This window comes from Balaenoptera borealis (assembly GCF_965194805.1).
Source record: "Balaenoptera borealis genome assembly, chromosome: 17".
In the NCBI taxonomy this organism is placed as follows: Eukaryota; Metazoa; Chordata; class Mammalia; order Artiodactyla; family Balaenopteridae; genus Balaenoptera; species Balaenoptera borealis.
The window spans coordinates 44,867,556-44,891,811 of NC_138876.1; the positions used below are offsets into that span (position 1 = coordinate 44,867,556).

At 35.9% G+C, this 24,256-nt stretch overlaps 1 protein-coding gene across 1 annotated transcript in view; it reads right to left on the bottom strand.

Moving 5' to 3' along the window:
• The window catches only part of SLC26A7 (solute carrier family 26 member 7), a 329,129-nt gene that overhangs the window by 102,462 nt on the left and 202,411 nt on the right, over positions 1-24,256 (bottom strand). Inside the window, exon 5 of the mRNA XM_082363299.1 lies at positions 6,747-6,911. Coding sequence (XP_082219425.1) covers positions 6,747-6,911 — 165 coding nt within the window. The remainder of the gene's footprint in view (positions 1-6,746; positions 6,912-24,256) is intronic.

The following is a 24,256-nucleotide window of genomic DNA, read 5'->3' on the forward strand; positions in this document are numbered from 1 at the left end:
TCTTTAACACTATCTGAGATTATCTTGTTCACCAATTTTTCTCCTCCCTTCCTACTTCACATCGCCCCTACCTCAGCATTTCAATAAAACTCCATGAGAACAGGGATGTTATTTCTCAACTGTATTCTCATCACCTATGAGGTGGTCAATTAACATCTGTTGAGTAAGTCCATTATAGTGGTTCTTAAACTCTTGAATCAAGGATGCACACTAATCTTTTCCCATCCACGTGTAGATTATTCTGTTGAATATTTCTGGTTTTGAAACCTCACATTTAGTCCAACTCTCCCACTTTTCAGATGAGACTGAAGTCTGCTGCGGGCCCCGGCTTTTGTTTTTTAAGGTAGCTTTCACATCCTTGGAGCCTTTAAACATGAACCACAATTGCCCAGGCACACCCTCTCCCTGCTCCAACTTGCTTTCAACTTGATTATATTTGTCATTTTTTTTTTTTTTTATGTTTTTTTTTTTTTTGGCCGTGCCATGCAGCATTCGGGATCTTAGTTCCCTGAGCAGGGATCAAACCCATACTCCCTATAGTGGAAGCACGGAGTCTCAACAACTGCCCTGCCAGGAAGTCCCCAACTTGATTATATTTGAATTCTACTTCTAAGCAGATCTAGATTCCTGCTCAGGGACCATTAAAGCCATCTATGATAATTCCAAAATTGATGTTGGCACAAGTTCTCTCTGTTCTTAAGAATTTGATGTCTCCTATAAACTTTGCCTACTTATCTTTAAATAATTTAGAATGGTTATTGTTAAGATCAAGCTCCCCTAATCCCTCTACTTCCCAAAGTAGCACACACTAATAGAAAAACAAGACTAATATTGTTTAAAGCTCAAACACAGTCTGTGTTTTCATGAACACAAACACAACCCCAAAAGGAAGAAAAAAATTACAACATTCTATTATTCTTTACATCATTTTATATGCATATTTCTGATCAATAACTGCTTCTTACACTGGGAATTTATCCCAGTAAACTACGGCTTTAAGGAATACATTAAGTCTCCAACCAAAATGTGATCTAGGGGAAGTATGGTATGTTAAACAGCTAGAGACAGCATGGGTGCACAAAACTCACTTGCACCAAACTCACAATCAAGCATGCCAAGGCCCAAGTGGCATCCAGCCATCCCTTGTTTAGAAAACCAAGTTTAATTTGAATTACTTAAGCAACTGGATTTTGTGCTGATGCATTTTTCAGTGAATTGTGGGGGATGGAAAGCTTAGCCCAAGATAATTGAATTGCTAAAATATTTGCCTTCTGATTTAGAATTTTAAAGTAACTTTTGTTACAAATTCCCATATAATTGTTTCATATCCAAATTAAACCTGCCACATTTTCTCTCCCCTATAACCCTGATTGATTCAAGCTGCAGATTAACATTCCTTTTCTCTCCCCTTCAATTTATTCTGTCCATTTTTCAGGGTGTATTGAACGTCCTTACAATTCACAATAGAAATATCACAATAACTGCAGAGAAAATGTGGGCTGTCATAAACTACCAAAGCATGTTCTTGATTCAGAAATCCCAGAGGGCCTGTGTCTTCAAAGTAGATTTGTTCTCCACATATAAGCCTCATTTGTACATATTTAATTGTGATCTCATTCTCTATGGAAGAAAATGTTTCATTGGCTCTGATTTCCTTCTGATGTTTCTATCCCAGTTTGTTAATATTCTTGGTTCCTGCTGCATAGCCTTCAGAGCTACCCAAACTAGAAAAGTGCTTTGCTTGTACTTCAGGGATGGGAGTGGGAATAAATTGCTTTCTGGTTCTGAAACTCCTCAATTTTAAAAAAGGAAATAAAAACTTCCCAAAGAGGGTAGGTGAATATATTGCCAAGCTTGTCTTGTGCTCTTGGGTTTAATGTACAGAACTGTACATAATTATTTAGAAGAGTTCTCATATAAAGCCATGTCAGTGAAAATAGCTTTGCCAAATTTATCATAGGCTGCTACAGGCTGAGACACTGGCGCCACCTCAAAGAAATTCACATTTGCTAATATGAACTAGTAATTTTTGTTTTATTGTGCCTTTTGGAGGGAAACATCCTTTCTAATAAAAAGATACATCATCATTTCTTAGTATAAAAAATCAATTTTTGTATTGACAAGAATAATTAATCTTTTCCCTGTTATCTCTGTGGGACCAACTAGCAGTCAAAAAATTTAAATTTGATAAAAATTTTTATTTGGTCTTGACCTGCTATCTTCCTGCTCTCTGATTGCCTTCTCCAGGAGCTTTTAGGCTTCAAAAATTCACATAGTGAGACTTTTTCTCTAGATTTTGGTTTTATCAGTTAGAGAATTTGCCTTCTAATGAGTATTAAAATAAACTTCAAAATTATTTTTCTTTTTAAAAATATCTCTCAAAAGGGAGCCCTAGTGCACTGTTAGTGGGAATGTAAATTGGTGCAGCCACTATGGAAAACAGTATGGTGGTTTCTCAAAAAAACTAAAAATAGAACTACCATATGATCCAACAAGTCCACTTCTGGGTATTAATCCCCCAAAATGAAAATGTTAATTCAAAAAGATACATGTACCTCAATGTTCACAGCAATATTGTTTACAGTAGTCAAGATATGGAAGCAACCTAAGTGTTCATCTGTAGATGAATGAATAAAGATGTGGTGTGTATATATATACCATATATATACAATGGAATACTACTCAGCCACACACACACAAAAATGAAATTTTGCCATTTGCAACAACATGGATGGATTTGGAGGGTATTATGCTAAGTGAAATAAGTCAGACAGAGAAAGACAAATACTTTATGATACCACTTATATGTGGGGTCTAAAAAATAAAGCTAAAAAATATAACAAAATAGAAAAAAATTTTAATTTGAGAACACAGGAATTAAATGATTTAACTGGTGAGCCAGGGTCCAAAGACAAGTGACTCATAATATTATTGCTTCTGCTTGTTTTACAATATATTGCAGAACTGTTTATAATTTATTAAATGGGTTTATAACTGGTTGGGGGGGGATTGAGCTGAATAGATGGAACTATTTTAAAATAAAAATAAAATTAAAAACATAGCATTTCTTTACTTCTGATGACTAACCCTCATTAATAGCAGCTAGTTTTTACGTTTTATAAATTTTGAAATCATCTTTATTTGTAAGTTGAAAAAATGATATAATTTTGTTTTATTATTTAGATTTGCTTATCTGATAACAGTCCTCTAGAGAGGAAAAGGATTAGTATCTATTACTTATATAGCACTTTTTAAAGTGCACTGACATAGAAAACGAACTTATGGTTTCCAAAGGGGAAAGAGAATGGGGAGGAGGGATAAATTAGGAATCTGGGATTAACAGATAAACACTACTATATATAAAATAGATAAACAACAAGGACCTGACTGTATAACACAGGGAACTATATTCAATACCTTGTAATAACCTTAATGGAAAAGAATCTGAAAAAGAATCACACCTGAAACAATGTAAATCAACTATAAAAGTCAAAAAAAAAGGATCTATTGGAAGTGTGTTCTATAATCTGAGAGGGAAGAACTGAGCATGTAACACTAACCTTATCTGATTCAAATTAATCCTTTAAAATGTTCCATGGAAACAAGAACATCTGCCAGCCCTAAGTAACCAAAGAGACAAAGATTTTAGCTAATCAAACTAGAGAATTAGATTCTCTTAGTAGAACAGAATCAGGCATCCACTAGGAAGAAGACACGGTAGAAACCATTGCAGTGGCAGATGGAAGATACCTCAACATGTAGTGACCTAAGAACAAGATAAAGACAAAAGGCTATGTTTTCTCTCAAAGTTGACCAGAAGCACTGCTATTACTGAAATTAATTAATGCACATTTTGATTGGTCAATTCTGAATTGTTTTAGGAAATTTGAGTGTTCCAGCTGAGACTATTGGGAGTGGTGACTGGCTTATTGTATAAGAGTCTCAAATAGTCTAGATATTAATTTATGTTCCAAGGAATATCAGTAACATATTCTTTATCCTTCATCAGCCTGAGTAGCTTTCATAAAGGATATAACAGTTTTTAGAACTTAGAAGCAGAAAAAATCCAAAAATGTGTTAAATCACTCTCCTCTAGGTTCTTTGACCTGATGATCAAGGCCTCTATTTTGTCCTCTGTTCTATACCTCTGTGCTGAGTTCAGCTCTCCTCTTTCACATCCCACCTAAATGATCCATGGGCAAGTTCAGATTCTTTTTTAGCCTAACTACACCAAAGCACACCTTCCAAATGTCCCAGTGTAACCTATGCATGATGCAAAATCTATTTCTTAATCTAATGCTCAGATCACAATTTTTGACATTGCAATATCAGCATTAATTTTGAAACCTTGGCAAGAACCAAAGCATCATTCCTACCTAGGTGCCTAACAGTGCAGGGCTCTGAGACTTTGAAAAGCAAGAGCAACTTTTCTTTGTTTTCCATCTGCACAAAGCATACAAACTTCCACCAACTGAGTAATGCAAATTTAGTCAGCCATCTAACAATATTTCTAAATCTCATTACATTTCAGTATGAGAACTTACAAAAGACCCCCAAAAGTCACATTACAGTGTCTGATCTACAAGGCAAAGAAAAAATAGCTTGCAGTTTACCTTCCAAGGAAACAAAATTTTAAAAAGCATACACAAAACACTTCAATGTAACATTTTATGCACATTGCCACCAGAGAAACGAGCTGAAAGACCAAATGTTCTCATATCCGGCTATCCAGCTTCTTTTAACACAATTAGTGAAAAGAGGAATGATTATTTGTGTAATGTGAATATGACTGAAGTAGCCAACTTGTAACCTGCACGCATTTCTTTACACTGCTCATGCACAGACAAGCATGCTGTTCCCAGCCAGGAGATCAGGACAGAATCTAGTACTGATTTGGTTCTGTTGGTGCACACCTGGCATCACCAAAAGTTTTAACTCAGCCAGTCACCTGATAACTTACAGCTATTTTGGTCTACTTTTGTTTGATCTGGAGCTTGGAATTATATTGTTTCCACTTCCAGTTTTAGTGTTCTTGTTTTAGTTTTAAGCTTTCTTATAATGAATGAATCACTGAGCAAGATATTACCTAAATAACAAAAATTCAGAAAAAGCTTCCAGCTTTGTGTTGTCAATTACTATCTATACTAACTACTTTACCAACTAATCAGAGAAACACACAAACAGAAAAGTGATACTATTTTTCACATATCAAAATGGCAAATTTTAAAAATAGTAATAATCAGAGTTGACAATGATGAGAGTAAATATTAATTGGTACAGCTTTTCAGATTGATATTTGGCAAAAATATTTTAATCCAGTGATTCCATAACTAGGAATTGATCTCAATGAAATGATCAGGGATGCAAACTAGAACATAGGAATAAAACAAATCTTCATTGAGCTGTGTATAATGGTGAAATACCAGAAACCACCTCAATAACAGGAATTAGATAATTTATTAAACTTCTATATGTAGAGCTACTATTCAGCCATTCCTTGATTAAGAGCAATAATTTTATGAATGGGAATACTCTCATTATAAAACATTAATGTAATTCAGTGTAGAACATTACATTGTAGTAGACCAGAATATGCCACTCCAAAATATGCCTCTTTGGTATAAGAATTATTTTTAGCTTATTATTTTGAGAAACAGCAGACACAGGGAACCTCTGAGAACAGTATAAGTTACCCTTTCATAGAGAAATTTACATTTATATAGAAAATCTCTGTTTGCAAGGGTGTCTTCCTCTCAGTACCAGGAAGAAAAAGATGACTCTAAATCACAAGAGATTCTTACCAATGGAGAAGGCACCGATTTAAATCTGCATAATAAACCTTACCCATGTTCACTGTATTTTTCATGGTCACCTTCTCATAACTTGCTTCCCCCAACTCTTATTCCTTTGTTTTAATTGAAGATGGTATTTAAACCCAAATCCTAGCCACTTCTTTTGAGTTACTAATCCCAGAGTTTCTCCCATGTGTATATGAAATATACATGCTAATAAACTTGTTTGTTTTTCTCTTGTTAGTCTTTTGTTACAGGAGCTCTAGTTCCTCAAGGATAGAAGGAAAATATACTTTTCCTCCTCTACAATACAAAATTAAATAAAATGAAGTCTGGTTGCTCTCAACTTCATTAACAAGACATTGATTGTCTTATAAAACTCCAGTAGGATGTGACTTCCTGAGCAGTCATAGATTTTAGGTCAGCTTCAAAAAGAGACCAAGAAGAATGGGGAATTATTAGGATAATATGTTGAAACTGGACACATGTTCCTCTCTCAGGTTCAAGTGACTTTTAATAACTGATTGTCTGCTATTGGGACTCCAGACCCCAATTTTGACCAAGCCTCTGATTTGATCTATACCAGGGTTCACAATATGGAAAGAATGTGGTAAGGTGTACTGTTGTTACACTGGGCCACAAGCCTGGTAGATGGCTTCCATTAGAAGTTAGCAACATATCTGGTCACAGAAAAATTCAAGTTATTTTTTTCCAACCATGTTCCCAAATTATACCGTATTTAATTGTTTGTTACAAAGAATTGCTCCCCAAATTAGTAGGTTTTACTAATTAAACTAGTTTCATACCCTTAATCCCATTAAAAATATCCTAAAAGATTTTATTTAAGCCCAAGTTGCTTTAAAATAGAAAAATCTCAGCATTGTAATTAACCAAATTTTACTATGTGAAACACACACACAAAATATATGAACAAAGACATATGGAAAAACTCACATAAAAGAATCCAAGTGGTCCAGATATATATGGCATTTTCATTCCCAAGAGATATTTGACTTGTGAAGTCACGACATGGGTGGCAGCCCCAGTTGTCATCGCACTGATCACAGGCTCTGTAAGCAGGAATGTGGCACTACCCAGTTGTAGCACAAACATGGCCACCTAAGAGGACAAAGGAAGATGAAACTTCCCAAGCTTCCTAGAGGATTAATATCTGACACATTTTCATTTTCAGTACACAGATATAGGGAACTGATGTGAAATGTGTTCCTTAAATTTTATATATTCAATAGCTTGAGTTTTCTTGAGAACATTACTAGTTTCCAAGATTTCCCAGATGTTTTTGGGTATGATTACAAGTGCTTCAGTTAAAGTTAACACAGTCTTTTTCTGAATATTGACTTATTTTCTCTTTTCCCAATAATATATGTTACAAAAAAGAAAATATGTTCAAATCAGTTAATATATGGGGTTCTGTGGGGAAAAATAAAATTTGCGTTATCATATCTATATTTTTTTAAAAATCCAAAGGACATGATTCACTACTTTATACCCAGTAGGCTTAAAACTTTAAAAGCATTGAGGAGAAAAAGCCATTTCTTGAGTTTCTGCCAGGTTCTGAGAAATGGAAACCTACTGTTTTGACTAGATACTCCATCAAGTAGCTTTAAAGGGCAAATATTAATAGGAAAACATCAGGACTTATGTGTATATGGAGAAGAGCAAAAGACAGAAATAGGTTAAAGGTATATGTCTTAAGAAACCCAGGAATCAGTAGGAAAGTCATTCTCCTTAAACTTTTCCTTTCTGCTCCTAGCATCATGCTCCATTGCAAAACTATTTCATGGCCAGACAAAATCATCTCATCTGAGTAGAAGCTGTGCATTGAGCTCTGCTGGGCAAAAGATGGCAGCAAAAATCAATTCTCTTTTCTCTACTAACTACTAACATTGCAATGATTAGTTCAGAGAAAGAACTTTTAGGAGATGGCCCACTCTTTGACTGAATGCATCCATGTAAACTCAGTCATAGAGATTTGTTGTTTTGAAAGTAACATTAAATTATATTCATGAGTATCCACACTGGAAAATGAACACAAAGTGGGTCACGCTGATATATCCTCTTAATGTGTTAATTATAATATTTAGGTCAGGTCTTAAAATTCTTGTTGGAAAATAAGATTAACTATTAAAGAAAGCAAAGGAAAGAATAACAATGAGATCTCCTTCTATCAAGAGGTCACAGTGATAAAAATGAGAAGTATAAAGTGCTATCTAAGTACCACCAGAGCATACATTGCAAAATATATCATTTCCATCATATCACAATGCCCCTTGGCCAAAAGCAGTAATACTCTAAACTTGTATTAGGGTGGAGTTTTCTGGGCTCAAATCTGAAAACTTAAGTTCTGATTCTGGCTCTAACACATCCTAGTTTTTGTGACTATAGAAAGTCTGTTAAAAATGTCCAAGCCTCATGATCTATAAATAATTAGAATGATATCTGCCCTATTGATATTGCAGAATTGTTGTAAAATGAATATGAAATAATATATGAAAGAGCTTTGAAACCTGTAAAATGTGCAACATATGCGATGTACCTTGAATGTCATAAGGTGCCATATATATTTACCCAGCATGGAAAACTAGCCACGAGATTTCAAAATGTAGAAAGAGCCACACCATATTTTCCATTTCTGGAGAACATGAACAAATTTATCAGTGCAAAAAGAAATGTATTTGAACTGTTTGCATCTATGTGTCAGTTTGTCAAATAGAAATGTCCCAAGGGAAATACCCAATCAATCAATAGTATAGGTACAGTTGGAACACACTGATTCATAGTCTGTTGATCTTCATCCTGAAAACACAATTAGTTAAGAAAAATATTGAACCAATTTTTCCCAAGTATCTTTTACTAGTTAATTCCAAATTATGACACTAACTCTTAAAGGCCATGAGCATGAAATTAGCATATTATTGGGGTAAGATGAACTCCAGAGAGTTGGATTTTCATTTCAGCTAAATGCAGTATACAAGCAATCCAAATCTTTGAAATTATGAAACCTGTTTGCATATATGGAATTTTATGCATACATGGAATGTTAGAAAGTTCTTATCTGTATGCCAAGAAATCTTATTTTCATTTATGTTGAGAAGCAAACTCCTTTGGGAGGCCTCTTATAGATCATCACCATTTTACTTTCTGGTTTTTATTTGTTTCCTACCCAGCATCTACTTAAAAGGGTTAATGATTTCTCATGCCTGAGAAACAAACATCACCTAACCTGAAGTGAGTGATACACCAACAACTTCCAGCTAACCACCATCTTCTAGTAGCAACTTCTTTGCCATTTCCACAACCTGAAAGCTACAAATGGAAGGGTATGGGAAAAGTTCGAGATATAAAAAGAGTTCAGCCCTTTCAAATGTTCAAAATATATGTACCTACCTTACAATATAAATCAAAAAGGTGAAGTATCCTCCTTTAAAACTTATCCAAATACTCAAAGTATTTTTGTAATATTCTACTCGTACACATTTTTATACTTTAAAAAAAAATCTTCCCAGCAACGAATAAATTCCTAAAATGGAGAATTCTTGACTTTGAAAGTTCAACAAGCCCCTTAAGACCTTATTTCTGATACAAAATATTGTGTATGTGAAGGATGATTGCAAACATGTGAGATTTAGCTAAAAAGAAATTACTTTCTTCTGGATGACAACATTCTCCATAACCCAAAACAATGGCAGACATTTTAAGAGGGAAAAAGAGGAAGAGGAGGAGGGGGAGGGATAGGACAAGGAGGAGAAAGAAAAGAAGGAGAAATTTAAGAACTCCCCTTTCCCCAGCACCCAAATTTCAACAGTTTATTCACATCAAAATTAGGGATCTAGCATACAGAGGCTGAGGTACACAGGTTGAAGGCAGCAAGTACCTGTGCAACACAGGCTTTGTAAGAGGTGCCCACAGATGGAACTGTTGTTTCCAAGATTTTTCTGGAATTTAAGTATGCAAAATGAGGATCCTTCTAGAATATTTCGCTTGGAGGCCTAGTGTTTAAATTTTATGCCAATCTTAAGCAATTTTTAAGCTAATGACTTAATAAAGAGCTACATCAACGCCTTTTACTAATAATAAGAATGATGATAATTCTAATCTGGCTAGCCAATTCCCAAAACTTGCCCATGCAACATTTTATGAGAAAATAAATTTCTTACAATATATTTCAGCTGTTTGTAGTAATGTTGATGTTCTGGGCTAATGCTGAAAACCTCTGACACACATTATCAAGGTTCACTAGCATGATACTATTTGGTAATGCTTTTATAAACACCATATGTTCTATATAAATTGAATGTATGTCAGATTTCAGGCCATTTTTTGCAAGTGGCCTTCAAGTAGTGAAAAAAGAAAAGAGTGCATGGCAAACAACTATACTACCCAAGTGGATGGAATATTGCATGCATTTCAGGTTTTGTCAGTTTGTCTGCAGTCTGGCTCTCACATTATAACAAATCACTTATTTGTCTGTTCAGTGAATATTTATTGAATACCTACTAGGGGCAAGGCACAACACTGTTGCAGAATACAGAGATAAAGATATAGTTCACACTTTGAAAGACCTTATAAAGTGAGATGAAATGTTGATGTTGGGAGCAGGGAATGTTAACCAGGAGCATAAAGAACTGTAATGCAGGTGTTAATAGGAAGGTAAGGTCTAAGAAGCTGTTTGAGTGGGAGCTAAAACCCTAAAAGCCCTTTGTTCTCTACTGAGTATGGTATGCAGCTTTGAGGGAGAGAGCTAAATTGCTCGTGATAATAGGAGAACAACTGAGTACTGTGTAAGGATATGGCAGAAAAAACCTCTGTGTGACAAGAGAACATGAGAAAAAAATGTCAAATGGATGCCTATGAGGTTATGTGCTGTGGAATTCAGAATATAAAGCCCTTCTCCATAATATTCAGTAATAAAAAGGAATGGCCTATCAAGCCATGCAAAGACATGGATGAATCTTAAATGAATATTGTAAGTGAATGAAGACAGTCTGGAAAGGTCACATACTGCATGATTTCATTTATATGACTTTCTATAAAAGGCAAAACTATAGAGACAGTAAGCAGATCAGTAGTTGCCAGGGGCTTAGGTGTTGGAAAGTATGTAAAAGGCGAAACATAGGGAAATTTTTATGATGGTGAAACTATTCTGTATGATACTATAATGGTGTATATATGACATTAAGCAGTTGTCAAAACCCATGAACCTTAATGTGTGCAAATATTTAGAAAATCATTTGGAGGTCAGGAGACCCCAGGATGGAATGCAGAATGTGACAAAGAATCTAACTGATGACCAATGCTTCATTTATTCTCTATATATGTTTTGCCTTTTCTAGAGTGTCATTTAAATGGACTCATACAATATACCGATTTTTCAGACTTGCTAAATGTATGAACAAATCTCACTGAAAGGAATGCAGAAAATGTGCTCATGTGAATAACTCTGGAAATTGGTAAAGAATGTAAAACCAAAGGTAAAAAAGAAACACTGTACTTGAGTTGATACAGTTATTTCCCATGGGGGTAGAGGTTAACAATTCTGAAACCACTATAAATATACACTGGAATTGAAAAATCAAGTAAATGGATGGTCGACAGTGGGAGCCAGGTTTCTCACTATTGAATAAGTTATAGACAAGCAAGGGGAGAAGGCTAGAATGATCAGTATGGGAGGGATAAGAGTTGCAGACATCAATAGGAAACCATGTTTAGTTTAACACAGATATAGATGGATACATTTAGAAATATATAGGTATGTTTACATACTTTTGTTGATATACACACATATATGTCCTTGCTGTGTCAGCTGAAATGGCTTAGAAGCCAAAAACACCCCTGTGGCACACCTCACACCCAGATCTTAATCTCTAATACCATTGTCCAATGAAAGAAACCAGATCTCCTTAGAAAAATGGTTGATTCTAGGACTAGGGTAGGAAATATACACTATGAGCCTGGGTCATCTTGTAGTGCCAGAAAGTGAAAAAGAACTCCAAAATTAAATAACAAACAAACAAATAAATAAGTGGGAGTATATTAAGGAGGGACATAGAAGCCAACTGAAAAAAAGCTCCCAATGTTCAAAGCTAGAACAATCTGAAGAACAACATAAAGTAGTATTGAATTATAACCCAAAGGATAAAATAAATATGCTTGAATCCATACTGATATAAATGATTGATTAAATTTTAAAATGGGAGAGCTGGAAAACTACTGTTCAGAAGAATTCCAGTAATTTATGTAGATAATCCCCACTCTTTATCTTAACTCTCCTTTAACATAACTCTCACATGTTAAGAGTGGGCTGGGCATATTGACTTCTTTCCAAAAAATGCAGTATGGAAAAGTGGAAAATAGAGTAACTTAGAGAAACCTAACAAACTAACACTAGTTCAACCAGGTGATCCAGGTTAACATTAAGAGTGATAAGTTATGTTGATAGTCGATACTCTTAATAAGATGTGATGAGAATATCACTCTGTCTCTTTCATTTTCCTCCCAAAAACCCACAACCCCAGTTTAATCATAAGAAAAACATCGGACAAATCCCAATTGAGGGACATTCTAGAGAATACTGACCAGTAGTCCTCACAACTGTCAAGATCATCAAACACAAGAAAAGTCTCAGACATTTTCACAGTTAAGAGGAGCCTACCGGGAGACAAGACAACCAAATGTAATGTGGTATACCAGATGGGATCCTGGAACAAAAGAGAACATTAGGTAAAATTTAAGGAAACCTGATTACCATATATGGACTTTACTTAACAGCCATGTATCAATCTGATTCATTAGTTGTGACTAATACACCATGCTAATGTAGATATTAATAATAGGGGAAACTGTGGGTGGGTGGGGTATGTGGCAACTGTGTGTACTATCCTTGCAACTTTACTGAAAATCAAAAATTATTCTAAATCAAGGTTTGTTTTTTAAAAAAAGAAAGAAAAGGAAAGAAAACCTCCTCTACCTCTCTCACAGAAACTTCAGGTAAGTCTACATTTCTCCAACATGCATGTGTTGTTTAATATGAATTCCTGAGTTCTGCATACATGGGGACAGGGGAAAAGAGGGACTCTAGAAGCTCCAGGCAGCTGGGTTTCAGAGGCATGATATGTGTAAATAACCACACCAAGACAAGTCTGCACACATATAAAAGAGAGGAATAGAAAACGTGCCACTAGTTTTCAGAAGGAGAATGCAATACTGCTGGACAGGGATAAAATTGTATCTTGACACCTAAGGAATCCAAGAAGAAAGAAGTTATTAGAAAGCATTTCAGAAAGAGGGAAGAATATGAGTATAAAGCAGGACAGCATGGGATATGCTCAGAAGACATGGCATTGTGAGTTTAGAAGAACAACTAGCCAAAAGGGAGTAATAAAAAATAAAGCAAGACATTTTGAAGTCAAAGTATATAACACCTTAAAAATAGTGAAAAGAGAGTTTTCCAGGTGTGAGGGTCATCACTCTTCCATACATTTATTAAACACTTAATTTTGCAAACAAGTGTGGCTCAAAACACTGGCTCAAAAATCAGAGCTGTGCTTTGGTAGGATCAATCTGATGATAAAATGTGAAACAACTAGCTGGTTTAAAAGGTTAGTATGAGAAGAGTAGCAAGAGGAAAAAGGACAAAAGCAGCTAAACTGGACATAGCAGGAATGGAGAACAGATATGAGACAAATATTGAATTATCCAGTAGGCAGACTTATCATATGTTTAGGAAACAAACACAAATTATTTTTTATTTGATTTTTTATTGTGGAATATATCAGAAATTCACAGGGCTTAAGAATTATTTTATTTGGAATTGCATGTTTGAAGGCAGCCTCATAATCTTTTCAGTTCTCAGACTTTTCTAGATAAAAAAAGCCGCTAAAGCAAGAGGCAGTGGGAATCAGAACTGCTAGGGATGGACAACAATTTGACTCTTCTGCCTTCCATTCTGCTCTAGCTAAAGAAAATGAAAAAGTTTTAAAATGGGATGACTGGAGCATGATATTATTAAAAGAACACAGGAGTGGGGGTTGTAGGAGTGGTTGTATTTTTATTTTTCTTCAAGTGTTGTCTGGGGGATAGTTGTGAGAAGAGGTGGGAGATTTCATTGACTAAGTCTTCACATTTGAGCTAGATGGATCTGACAAAATCCATGGCCAAACTAGACAATTATAATACATTTTCTTACTCTTTTTTCATTAAGAATTGTGTTAAAATTTAAATGGCTATAGACACATTCCCTATCTTCTTGTGGGGGATGGAGGGAGAAAATGATAAATTAGAAAAGGTAAAAATAAAATCTCAATTTAATTTTGGTTATTTGACATAGTGATACTACTAGCATTAAATTGATCTTATTCTTATACAAGTTATTCAACACATATTTATTCTCTACCAGCTGTTAGAATTATAGAGGCCAACAATCTCTGTTCTATAGAAACTAACAGTCCAGAGAGACATTCAAGATGGCGGAAGAGTAAGATGTGGAAATAACCTTCCTTCACACAAATACATCAGAAATACATATACATGTGGGACACTCCTACAGAACACATACTGATGCTGGCGTAAGACCTCAGACTTCCCAAAAGGCAAGAAACTCCCCACGTACCTGGGTAGGGCAAAAGAAAAAAGAAAAAAAAAGAGACAAAAGAATAGGGATGGGACCTGTACCACTGGGAGGGAGCTGTGAAGGATGAAAAGTTTCCACACACTAGGAAGCCCATACACTGGCAGAGACGGGGGATGGTGGGGGAGAAGCTTTGGAGCCACGTAGGAGAGCACAGCAACAGGGGTGCAGAGAGCAAAGTGGAGAGATTCCTGCACAGAAGATCAGTGCCGACCAGCACTCACCAGCCTGAGAACCTTGTCTGCTCACCTGCCATCCGGGACGGGTGGGGGCTAGGAGCTGAGGCTAGGGATTTGGAGGTCAGATCCCAGGGAGAGGACTGGGGTTAGCTGCGTGAACACAACCTGAAGGGGACTAGTGCACCACAGCTAGCCGGGACGGAGTCCAGGAAAAAGTCTGGACGTGCCTAAGAGGCAAGAGACCATTGTTTCATGGTGCACGAGGAGAGGGGATTCAGAGTACCGCCTAAAGAAACTCCAGAGAGAGGTGCAAGTGGAGGCTATCAGCGCAGACACCAGAGACGGGCATGAAACGCTAAGGCTGCTTCTGCAGCCACCAAGAAGCCTGTGTGCAAGCACAGGCCACTATCCACACCTCCCCTCCCAGGAGCCTGTGGAGCCCGCAATTGCCAGGGTCCCGTGATCCAGGGACAACTTCCCCGGGAGAATACACAGCACACCTAAGGCTGTTGCAACGTCACGCCAGCCTCTGCCACCACAGGCTTGCCCCACATTCTGTACCCCTCCTTCCCCCCCGCCTAAGTGAGCCAGAGCCCCCTAATCAGCAGCTCCTTTAACTCCGTCCTGTTTGAGTGAAGAACAGATGCCCTCAGGCGACCTACACGCAGAAGGAGGGCCAAATCCAAAGCTGAACCCCAGGAGCTGTGCGAACAAAGAAGAAAATGGGAAATCTCTCCCAGCAGCCTCAGGAGAAGCAGATTAAATCTCCACAATCAACTTGATGTCCCTGCATCTGTGGAATAACTGAATAGACAATGAATCATGCCAAAATTGAGGTGGTGGACTTTGGGAGCAATCATATATGTATATTTTTCATTTTTCTCTTTCTGTGAGTGTGTATGTATATGCTTCTTTGTGTGATTTTGTCTGTAGAGCTTTGCTTTTACCATTTGTCCTAGGGTTCTGTCTGTTCTTTTTTTTTTTTTTTTAGTATAGTTTTTAGCACTTGTTATCATTGCTGGACTTGTTTTTTGGTTTGGTTTCTCTCTTCTTTCTTTCTTTTTCTTTTTTTCTTTTTTTATTACTTTATAATTTTTTTATTTTTAATAATTATTTTTTATTTTAATAACTTTATTTTATTTATTTTTCTTTCTTTCTGTCTTTCTTTTTTTCTCCCTTTTCTACTGAACCGTGTGGCTGAGAGGGTCTCGGTGCTCCGGCCAGGTGTCAGGCCTGTGCCTCTGAGGTGGGAGAGCTGAGTTCAGGACACTGGTCCACCAGAGACCTCCTGGCTCCATGTAATATCAAATGGTGAAAGCTCTCTGAGAGATCTCCATCTCAAGGCTAAGACCCAGCTCCACTGAACGACTAGCAAGCTACAGTGCTGGACACCCTATGCCAAACAACTAGCAAGACAGGAACACAACGCCACCCATTAGCAGAGAAGCTGCCTAAAATCATAACAAGGTCAGAGACAGCCCAAAACATACCACCAGACGTGGTCCTACCCACCAGAAAGAAAAGATCCAGCCTCATCCACCAGAACACAAGCACCAGTCCCCTCCACAAGGAAGCCTACGCAACCCACTGAACCAGCATTAGCTACTGGGGCAGACACCAAAAACAATAGGAACTATGAACCTGCAGCCTGGAAAAGGAAACCCAAAACACAGTAAGCTAAGCAAAATGAGAAGACAGAGAAACACACAGCAGATGAAGGAGCAAGGTAAAAACACAACAGACCAAACAAATGAAGAGGAAATAGGCAGTCTACCGGAAAAGGAATTCAAAGTAATGATAGTAAAGATGATCCAAAATCTTGGAAATAGAATGGAGAAAATACAAGAAACGTTTAACTAGGAACTAGAAGAACTAAAGAGCAAACAAACAATGATGAACAACACAATAAATGAAATTAAAAATTCTCTACAAGGAATCAATAGCAGAATAAGTGAGGCAGAAGAACGGATAAGTGACCTGGAAGATAAAATAGTGGAAATAATTACCTCAGAGCAGAATAAAGAAAAAAGAATGATAAGAATTGAAGACAGTCTCAGAGACCTCTGGGAAAACATTCAGTGCACCAACATTCGAATTATAGGGGTCTCAGAAGAAGAAGAGAAAAAGAAAGGCACTGAGAAAATATTTAAAGACATTATAGTTGAAAACTTCCCTAATATGGGAAAGGAAATAGTCAGTCAAGAACAGGAGGTGCAGGGAGTCCCATACAGGATAAATCCAAGGAGAAACATGCTAAACAAATATTAAACAACCATCAAAAATTAAATACAGAAAAAATATATTAAAAGCAGCAAGGGAAAACCAAGAAATAACATACAAGGGAAACCCAATATGGTTAACAGCTGATCTTTAAGCAGAAACTCTGCAAGCCAGAAGGGAGTGGCAGGATATACTTAAGGTGATGAAAGGGAAAAAACTACAACCAACATTACTCCAAACAGCAAGGATCTCATTCAGATTTGACAGAGAAATTAAAACATTTACAGACCAGCAAAAGCTAAGAGAATTCAGCACCACCAAACCAGCTTTATAACAAATGCTAAAGGAACTTCTCTAGGCAGGAAACACAAGAGAAGGAAAAGACCTACAATAGCAATCCCCCCAAAATTAAGAAAATGGTAATAGAAAAATACACATTGATAACTACCTTAAATGTAAATGGATGAAATGCTCCAACCAAAAGACATAGACTAGCTGAATGGATACAATTACAAGACCCGTATATATGCTGTCTACAAAAGACCCACTTCAGACTTAGGGACACATACATCCTGAAAGTGAGGGGATGAAAAAAGATATTCTATGCAGATGGTAATCAAAAGAAAACTAGAGTAGCAATTCTCATAACAGACAAAATAGACTTTAAAATAAAGACTATTACAAGAGACAAAGAAGAACACTACATAATGATCAAGGTATTAATCCATGAAGAAGATATAACTGTAATATTTATAATTGTAAATATTTATGCACCCAACATAGGAGCACCTCAATACATAAGGCAAATACTAACAGCCATAAAAGGGGAAATCGACAGTAACAAAATGATAGTATAGGGGATTTTAACACCCCACTTTCACCAATGGACAGATCATCCGAAATGAAAATAAATAAGGAAACACAGCTTTAAATGATACATTAAACAAGATGGACTTAATTGATAATTATAGGACATTCCATCCAAAAACAACAGAATACAATTTCTTCTCAAGTGCTCATGGAACATTCTCCAGGATAGATCATATCTTGGGTCACAAATCAAGCCATGGTAAATTTAAGATAATCGAAATCATATCAATTACCTTTTCTGACCACAACACTATGAGACTACATATGAATTACAGGGAAAAATCTGTAAAAAATACAAATGCATGGAGGCTAAACAATACACTACTTAATACCAAGAGATCACTGAAGAAATCGATGAGGAAATCAAAAAATACTTAGAAACAAATGACAATAAAAACACAATGACCCAAACCTATGGGATGTAGCAAAAGCAGTTCTAAGAGGGAAGTTTATAGCAATACAATCTTACCTCAAGAAACAAGAAACATCTCAAATAAAAAACCTAACCTTACACATAAAGTAAGAAGAGAAAGAAGAACAAAAAAACCCCAAAGTTAGCAGAAGGAAAGAAATCATAAAGATCAGATCAGAAATAAATGAAAAAGAAGTGAAGGAAACAATAACAAAGATCAATAAAACTAAAAGCTGGTTCTTTGAGAAGATAAACAAAATTGATAAACCATTAGCCAGAATCATCAAGAAAAAATGGGAGAAGACTCAAATCAATAGAATGAGAAATGAAAAAGGAGAAGTAACAACTGACACTGCAGAAATACAAAGGATCATGAGAGATTTTTACAAGCAACTATATGCCAATAAAATGGATAACCTGGAAGAAATGGACAAATTCTTAGAAAAGCACAACCTTCTGAGACTGAACCAGGAAGAAATAGAAAGTATAAACATACCAATCACAAGCACTTAAAAAACTTCCAACAAAAGCCGAGGACCAGACGGCTTCTCAGGCGAATTCCAACAAAAAAAACTTCCAACAAAAGCTCAGGACCAGACGGCTTCTCAGCCGAATTCATCAAACACTTAGAGAAGAGCTAACACCTATCCTTCTCAAAATCTTCCAAAATATAACAGAGGGTGGGAAACTCCCAAACTCATACTATGAGGCCACCATCACCCTGATACCAAAACTAGACAAAGATGTCACAAAGAAAGAAAACTACAGGCCGATATCACTGATGAACTTAGATGCAAAAATCCTCAACAAAATACCAGCAAACAGCACATTAAAAGGATCATACATCACAATCAAGTGGGGTTTATCCCAGAAATGCAAGGATTCTTCAATATACACAAATCAATCAATGTGATATACCAGATTAAAAAACTGAAGGATAAAACCATATGATAATCTCAATAGATGGACAAAAAGCTTTCAACAAAATTCAACATCCGTTTATGATAAATACCCTCCAGAAAGTAGGCATAGAGGGAACCTACCTCAACATAATAAAGGTCATATATGACAAACCCACAGCCAACATCTTTCTCAATGGTGAAAAACTGAAACCATCCCCTCTAAGATCAGGAGCAAGACAAGGGTTTCCCTCTCACCACTATTATTTAACATAGTTTACGAGGTTTTAGCCACAGCAATCACAGAAGAAAAAGGAATAAAAGGAATCCAAATCAGAAAAGAAGAAGTAAAGCTGTCACTGTTTGCAGGTAAAATTATACTCTACATACAGAATCCTAAAAGCTCTACCAGAAAACTACTAGAACCAATGAATGAATTTGGTAAAGTAGCAGGATACAAAATTAACACACAGGAATCTCTTGCATTCCTATACACTAATGATGAAAAATCTGAAAGAGAAATTAAGGAAACACTCCCATTTACCACTGTAACAAAAAGAATAAAATACCGAGGAATAAACCTATCTAAGGAGACAAAAGACCTGTATGCAGACAACTCTAAGACACTGATGAAAGAATTTAAAGATGATACAAACAGATGGAGAGATATACCATGTTCTTGGATGGGAAGAATCAACATTGTGAAAATGACTATACTACCCAAAGAAATCTACAGATTCAATTCCATCCCTATCAAACTACCACTGGCATTTTTCACAGAACTAGAACAAAAAATTTCACAATTTGTATGGAAACACAAAAGACCCCAAATAGCCAAAGCAATCTTGAGAAAGAAAAATGGAGCTGGAGGAATCAGGTTCCCGGACTTCAGACTATACTACAAAGCTACAGTAATCAAGACAGTACGGTATTGGCACAAAAACAGAAATATAGATCAATGGAACAGAATAGAAAGGCCCGAGATAAACCCACGCACATATGGTCACCTTATTTTTGACAAAGGAGGCAAGAACATACAATGGAGAAAAGACAGCCTCTTGAATAAGTGGTGCTGGAAAAACTGGACAGCTACATGTAAAAGAATGAAATTAGTACACTCTCTAATGACATACACAAAAATAAACTCAAAATGGATTAAAGACTTAAATGTAAGGCCAGACACTATAAAACTCTTAGAGGAAAACCTAGGCAGAACTCTATGACATAAATCACAGCAAGATCCTTTTTGACCCACCTCCTAGAGAAATGGAAATAAAAACAAAAATAAACAAATGGGATCTAATGAAACTTAAAAGCTTTTGCACAGCAAAGGAAACCATAAACAGGATGAAAAGACAACCCTCAGAATGGGAGAAAATATTTGCAAATGAAGCAACTAATAAAGGATTAATCTCCCAAATTTACAAGCAGTTCATTCAGCTCAATATCAAAAAAACAAACAGCCCAAACCAAAAATGGGCAGAAACCCTAAATAAACATTTTTGCAGAGAAGATTTACAGATTGCCAATAAACACATGAAATCATGCTCAACATCACTTATCATTAGAGAAATGCAAATCAAAACTACAATGAGGTATCACCTCACACCAGTCAGAATGGCCATCATCAAAAAATCTACAAATGATAAATGTTGGAGAGGGTGTGGAGAAAAGGGAACCCTCTTGCACTGTTGGTGGGAATGTAAATTGATACAACCACTATGGAGAACAGTATGGAAGTGCCTTAAAAAAAACTAAAAAATAGAACTACCATACAACCCAGCATTCCCACTACTTGGCATATACCCTGAGAAAGTCATAATTCAAAAAGAGTCATGTACCACAATGTTCATTGTAGCTCTATTTACAATAGCCAGGACATGGAAGCAACCTAAGTGTCCATCAACAGATGAATGGAAAAAGAAGATGTGGCACATATTTACAATGAAATATTACTCCGCCATAAAAAGAAACGAAATTGAATTGTTTGTAGTGTGGTGACTCTATGACCTAGAGTCTGTCATAGAGAGTGAAGTAAGTCAGAAAGATAAAAACAAACACCATATGCTAACACTTATATATGGAATAAAAAAAAAAAAAAAACAGGTTATGAAGAACCTATGGGCAGGACAGGAATAAAGATGCTGATGTAGAGAATGGACTTGAGGACACAGGGAGGGGGAAGGGTAACCTGGGACAAAGTCAGAGAGTGGCATGGACTTATATATACTGCCAATTGTAAAATAGATAGGTAGTGGGATGCAGCTGTTTAGCACAGGCAAATCAGCACAGTGCTATTCGACCACCTAGAGGGGAGGGTGGGAGGGAGATACAAGAGGGAGGAGATATGGTGATATTTGTATATGTATAGGTGATTCATTTTGTCATAAAGTAGAAACTAACACACCATTGTAAAGCAATTATTCTCCAATAAAGATGTTAAAAAAAAAAAGAATTGGTATGTTTAGCTATTGATTCTATATAAAAAAAAGAAACTAACAGTCCAGAAAGGGAGGTAAATACATGGAAAATATTTTCTGGTAGATGAGAAGTCCTATAATGTAAGTTATGAGCAATGTCTCATAGAAGAAGTAAGGATAATCACTTAAAACCATATTAAGAGATGTCAGTGAAGATTTGTCTGAGATGATTATATTTAAGCTGAGCCCTGAATGACATACAAGTGTTGTCATATAAATGGTGTTAGAAAGGACCTTGAAGGTCTCAAGAATGGCAGGTACACAGTTGTACAGCCAAGTCCATTGCCCTACCAGATACCAGACAAGTCATGCCTAGCACACAGGCTGCTGCTACTCTTAAGGAGATAAAATGTTGGAGAGAACTAGCACAATGCCTGGCCGGAGCAGGTGCTGGATTGAATTTCCTTGCTTCCTTTCTCAGTATTAGTTTAAAAAGCTGTGTAGCATAGCACTTAAGAGACTGTATACTTGAGTCCAACTCCTACCCGCCAATTCCTAACTATGAGATTCTAAATAAGTCGCTTAACTTTCAATATGTTCATCAGTATATTGAGAAGTATAATATTATTTATTTCATAAAATGCTGATGGAGATCAAATATATGAATACATGCAGTAAGCTTAGAACAGAGTTTGGCACATAGTAGGATAATAAATATTATTACTCTTTTTAATATGAGGAATTTTCAATCTATAATTTTAAGGATGTTATAATCCTAAATTTATTAAGTGAATTGCATCTTAGATTTGCCAGGTACAAACACAGCTGGAAAGATTTAGAGTAAACAGAGTAATGGCTTCCTGTCTGTAATGGTTGTGAAATAGTAAAACATCATCAAAAGGGACTTTAGATTGTCTTCCCCAGCATTACAAAAGAATAAATTCGATTTTTCTGGAAGGAGTAAGAATGATGTGTTGAATAAGCAGGCTAAATGAGTTAACATCTTAAATCCGTTCTATACTCATGATCCTATTATTTAGAAAATGCAAAAAAATATTTAGTACAAAATAAAAAGTAAATGGAAAATCTCTTATTTGGTCTGCAGCTGGTTTTTATCATTTGTGAAGACATAAGACTATGTGTTTCCAGAATGTACCAGTATGAAATAAAAGACTCTGTCACTAAACACCCCCACCTATGCCACCCCATGCTTGTGCAACTGTTGAATAAAGGAGTCGTATATCCCCACATCCTCCAGGGCAGAAATCTTGTCCTGTGGTTGCTTCAGAAAAGTAAAGCTTGGGGAAATTTCCAAAGGTAAATGGATGGAGGACAATCCCAGACTCCTCTAAGTTCTTGGGAAAAGGAATGGGCAAAGTGCCCATTATGGAGAATAATAAGAGCTACAGGGAAAAGAGAACAATGGTTTTTAAAGTGCCATAATTTTTAATGAGTGTTTGTTTCCCCAACAAAAATGCTTATGAGTGTTTGTTTCCCCAACAAAAATGCTTTGTTTCCCCAACAAAAATGGTTCCACCTTGCCTTGAAATTAACACCTCATTGCTATATGCAAGCAATCAATTCCTCTCTTGGCTGCTACCGTTTTTTGGCTAGAAAATTTTTCCTTGTTTTGAAAAGTAACAATAATAGTGCAAACTTACATCAGTAACATTAGCGTTTCTTTGTAGAATGAGACATTTAATGTATCTTATAAATAGATGACAGAAATGGAAATAAAAATATTCCCAGAACAGTTAGTTCAGTCACAATCAGATAGTGCATGAGTTCTACTCACAGAGGTCCCTACTGTGTTACAAAACCATTACAATAAAACTAGAAAATCAACAACAATAAAGTTATGCAGAGGGAAATAAACCAGACAAAAATAATACAATGGATACATTTTTATAAATCTCTAGAAAATATAAATTAATCTATAGTGCTTAGTGGTTGATGAGAAGGGGGTTTCCTAAAGGAGTGAGAAGAAGGTCAAGTATCAGGGGAATAATTTAAGGGAGTGACAGATATTTTCATTATATTGATTGTTGTGATGGTTTCATGGGTATACCCATATGTCAAAACTTACTCCAAATATGTGGAATTTATACTTCGATAAAGATGTATTTAAAGAGCCCATAATGTAATCTACAACATAGAAACGTATCACATTACATCACTGTGGTGTAAAAGTACATTTTATACTAGCAACATAAAAGAAATAGTAAGGGAGAAGAGAAATAGGAAAGATTTATTTTACATGAATGACAATGAATGAGAGGTATTTGAATGTATTATGACTCACATATGTACAGTTTACCTAAACGGTGATCAAACCACTACAAGGCAACGTCTGTTTATTTTGATGAAGGCAACCTACAGTAATGAATGCACCATTTTTAATGCAAGAAAGATCAAGTAGACAATAATAATAATAATATTAAAGACATAACAACATAATCAGTAAGGTAGACATTAAGAAACACTTTTTCCCCCAAGTGCTCATGAAACATTCACAAAAATTTATTATATATTAGGTTATAAGGAAAATGTTTGTAAATTAGAAAATGTAGAGCTATTACAAATAATAATCTCTGACCACAATGCAACAACAGTAGAAATTATAGACAAAATTGAAAAAAAAAGCCTCATTCATTTGGAAATTTAAAACACTTTTCCTAAATAATTGTTGGGTGAAAGGAGAAATATGAACTGAAATCACAAAAGTTCTAAAAAAATCAATACTGAAACACAATCATAATCTATAGAAACTATTTCAAGCGATAAGCATAGGAAAATTCATAGTCCTAAATGTTTTTA